General features: G+C 39.8%; 1 protein-coding gene across 1 annotated transcript; it reads left to right on the top strand.

Annotated features, from left to right (window-relative positions):
- Positions 1-458: 458 nt before the first annotated feature.
- On the top strand, positions 459-818 carry LOC102843290 (40S ribosomal protein S20-like). Its single transcript, XM_006891788.1, has one exon. It carries the CDS (start codon positions 459-461, stop codon positions 816-818), a length of 360 nt encoding a protein of 119 aa, XP_006891850.1.
- The last annotated feature ends 2,481 nt before the right edge of the window (positions 819-3,299 follow it).

Here is a 3,299-nt window from a genome sequence, read left to right as displayed (position 1 = left end):
CTAGGAGAACAAACAGGCTCATCCTGGAGAGAGGATGAAACCAGGCTGTTCCTTGAAGGCAAAGATTCTGAAGCTCCGTCTGACATACTTTGGACATGTTGCAAGGAGGAATCAGTTCTTAAAGAGGGACATCATGCTTGGGAGGCTGGAGGGACAGCGTAAGAGAGGAAAACCCTTGATGAGATGGATTGACTCAGTGACTGATGTAATGGAGGTGTAGGTATATTAGAGATGATAATGTTGGCTCAGGATAGAGTAGGGCTCAGAGCTGTTGTACATAGGGTTGCTGCAAGTCACAAGTGACTCAACAGCACATAATAACAATAAACAACAACATACGCTCTCTGAGAAAAGGCAGTCGCTCCTGCAGGCGTGCGGTGTTCTCCCGCTCCTGCTCCTGACTCACCGCTGTTCGCTCTCTCCAGGGAACAAGTCGGTCAGGAAGCCATGCCGCAGCCATGGCTTTTAAGGACACCGGAAAGACCCCTGTGGAACCGGAGGTGGCCATTCACCGGATTAGGATTACCCTAACCAGTCGCAAAGTAAAATCCCTGGGGAAGGTGTGTGCCGACTTGATCAGAGGCGCAAAGGAGAAGAACCTGAAGGTGAAGGGACCGGTCAGGATGCCTACCAAGACTCTGAGAATCACTACAAGGAAGACTCCTTGTGGGGAAGGTTCCAAGACCTGGGATCGTTTTCAGATGAGGATCCACAAGCGACTCATTGACTTTCATAGTCCTTCTGAGATTGTCAAACAGATCACCTCCATCAGCATTGAGCCTGGAGTAGAGGTTGAAGTCACCATTGCAGATGCCTAAATCAACTATTTTAATAAATTGACTATCCATTGGTAAAAACAAAAACAAAAACAAAAAACAACAACATACGTTGTAGTGGACTTGATGACTCCCAACAATAAGAGCAACAGCATCATGCATCTATTATGTCATCCCTGCTTCTACTAGGTTGGTATTGTTAGGTGTTGTCAAGTCAAGGATGACTCTTATATTCTGTAAGAATAAAAATCTGAACCTTTTCATGTCCTTTACCATCCTTTTGAACTTCCCCATCCTCATGCCCATTGTTACAGACACTGTATCTATCAATCTATTTTGTTGAGAGTGTTGACTCTCTACTTTTCCCTGCAAGGTATCTTCATCTAACATGCTGTATGTTAGTATTATTTTAGCTTTCTTATGTTATTTGGTATAATTTAGTGGGTTAATTTGGAGGATCATAGAATTATAAAAAAATATTTCTCATATACATTAATGATAATTGCTTTTTCACTTTATAAAAGGTTAATGGGAGAAACTTTTGACTATTAGGGGAAATCTGCATATATGTAGATAGAGACACACATAACTCCACTTAAATGAAGATTATATCTATAATAAAATAATTTTAAAAGAAATCTTTAAAAAATCATTTACCTAATCTAATCTCTATTAATTTCTCACACAGCTCTCATCTATTATTCATTGTTGTTGTTTCTGTTGATTGCCATCTTTCTATAAATTAGAGGAAGTAGTACAAAATACCATAATTGAGAATTAGATATGAGTTAAAACTCTTTGTTACCGTCCAGCTCTGAGATTCTAGACCTATAGCATTCTTCACAGCATCAGATTTTTAATCTATAAATAAAAGAAAAGTTTTACATTATCAGATTTTTTTGAGAACTATGTGATGATTGATGCAAAACATTCAGCATCAAGCCTGGAACACAAGGGGTGGCATGGAAATTATAATGATGGTTATTAATCAAAGTGTTGTTATGCAAAGTTGGAAAATTCATAAATAATATGGTACGTGTGTCAATATTCTAGCCTCTAGCAGCCTTCTCACTGTGGAAGCTCATTTCCTGGGAATGACTGATCAAAAGGGACTCGACTCTGAACTAAAGAGTTGCTCCTCTCATCTGAGCTTCTGCAGTAGCTCTTCATAAACATTTCTACTTCCAGCTTTGCCTCCCTAACATCTACTTACCATGCAACATCCAGAGTGCTATTTTCAAAACATATTTCAGAACATAGTGAATTGTTGGTAGGTGCTGCTGAGTCAAGTACAAACCATAGCGACCCTATGAACAATAGATCTGAACTTTGTCCTGTCCTGTGTCATCCTCTAACTTCCTGACACACTAGATCCCATTCTGGCAGTCACAGTGTCAGTTCACCTGGTTGAGGGTCTTTTTCTCTTTCACTGACATTTCACCTTTCCAAGTATGATGTCTCTTTCCAAAGAATAGCCCCTCCTAGCAATATGCCTGTAGTATGTGAGACAGAGCTTCAACATCTTTACCTCCAAGGAGCACTCTGGCTGCACTTTCTCCAAGACATATTTGTTTGTTCCTTTAGCAGTCCATGGGATATTTAGCACTCTTCTCCAACAACGTAATTCAAATGCATCAGTTCTTCTTCAGTCATCTTTAGTCACCACTTTCCAGGTTCTAACGGCTTTAAATAAGTCTCCCACTCCCCAATGACTGTGAATAAATAACTTATTGATTGTTGTCAGTTAGAGCATAGGCTGACACATATAATTAGCTCTCTTTTTTGGACCTGTGCAATCCTTTTAATCTTTTCTTAATGGTAAAATGGTGTGCTAGATGGGAGCGCTTTTAAGTGGCAAAAGATGTATTGCATTGGGGAAGTCTTTTGCCAAAGACCTCTCCTGTGTTCTAAAGAACAAGGATGTCAGTTTAAAGACTAAAATGAGCCTGATGCAAGCCACGGTATTTTCAATTGCTTCCTTTGCACCTTGTTGGACAAGGAATAAATAAAACTGAAAAAGAATTAATGCCTCTGAATTGTGATGTTGGAGAAGAATATTGAATATATGATGGACTTTCAAAATAATAAATAAATCTCTCTTGAAGGAAGTACAACCAGAGTCTTGGAGACAAAGATCAAGAAACTTCATCTCTACTTTGGGCATATTTTTGGAACAATGTGTCACTGAAGAGAGACATCATGTTGGGATTAACTGCCGCTGAAAACCCACCAGAGGGCTAGCTATGGGTCAGTTCCAACTCAAGGGTACACAAAAACAGTAAACAACTCTTCAGAGGGCAGCTGTCCCTTTAAAAAACACCCACAATAAAGAGCCAATTCTTATAAGGTCAGACATGGTCTCCCATGCTACTGCACCTACTTCTGGTAACTGCAACCAATCTTACTGCTCTACTGGGTCTGAAATTCTTTGCAGTGACCACAAAGATGCCACAGAACCACAGTCACATTTACAGTGTTCATTAGAGAAGCTAACAGGTTATAATTCAGTCTTTAGGAACAGGA

Source organism: Elephantulus edwardii, unplaced genomic scaffold (genome assembly GCF_000299155.1).
Source record: "Elephantulus edwardii isolate Elephantulus edwardi_28Jun2011 unplaced genomic scaffold, EleEdw1.0 scaffold00104, whole genome shotgun sequence".
NCBI classification, from domain to species: Eukaryota; Metazoa; Chordata; class Mammalia; order Macroscelidea; family Macroscelididae; genus Elephantulus; species Elephantulus edwardii.
Note: the sequence above shows the minus strand (reverse complement) of the source record. Positions and strands in the feature narration are given on the sequence as shown.

Coding starts and splice junctions, on each gene's coding strand:
- LOC102843290 (XM_006891788.1), top strand. CDS start 459: ATGGCTTTTAAGGACACCGGAAAGACCCCTGTGGAACCGGAGGTGGCC.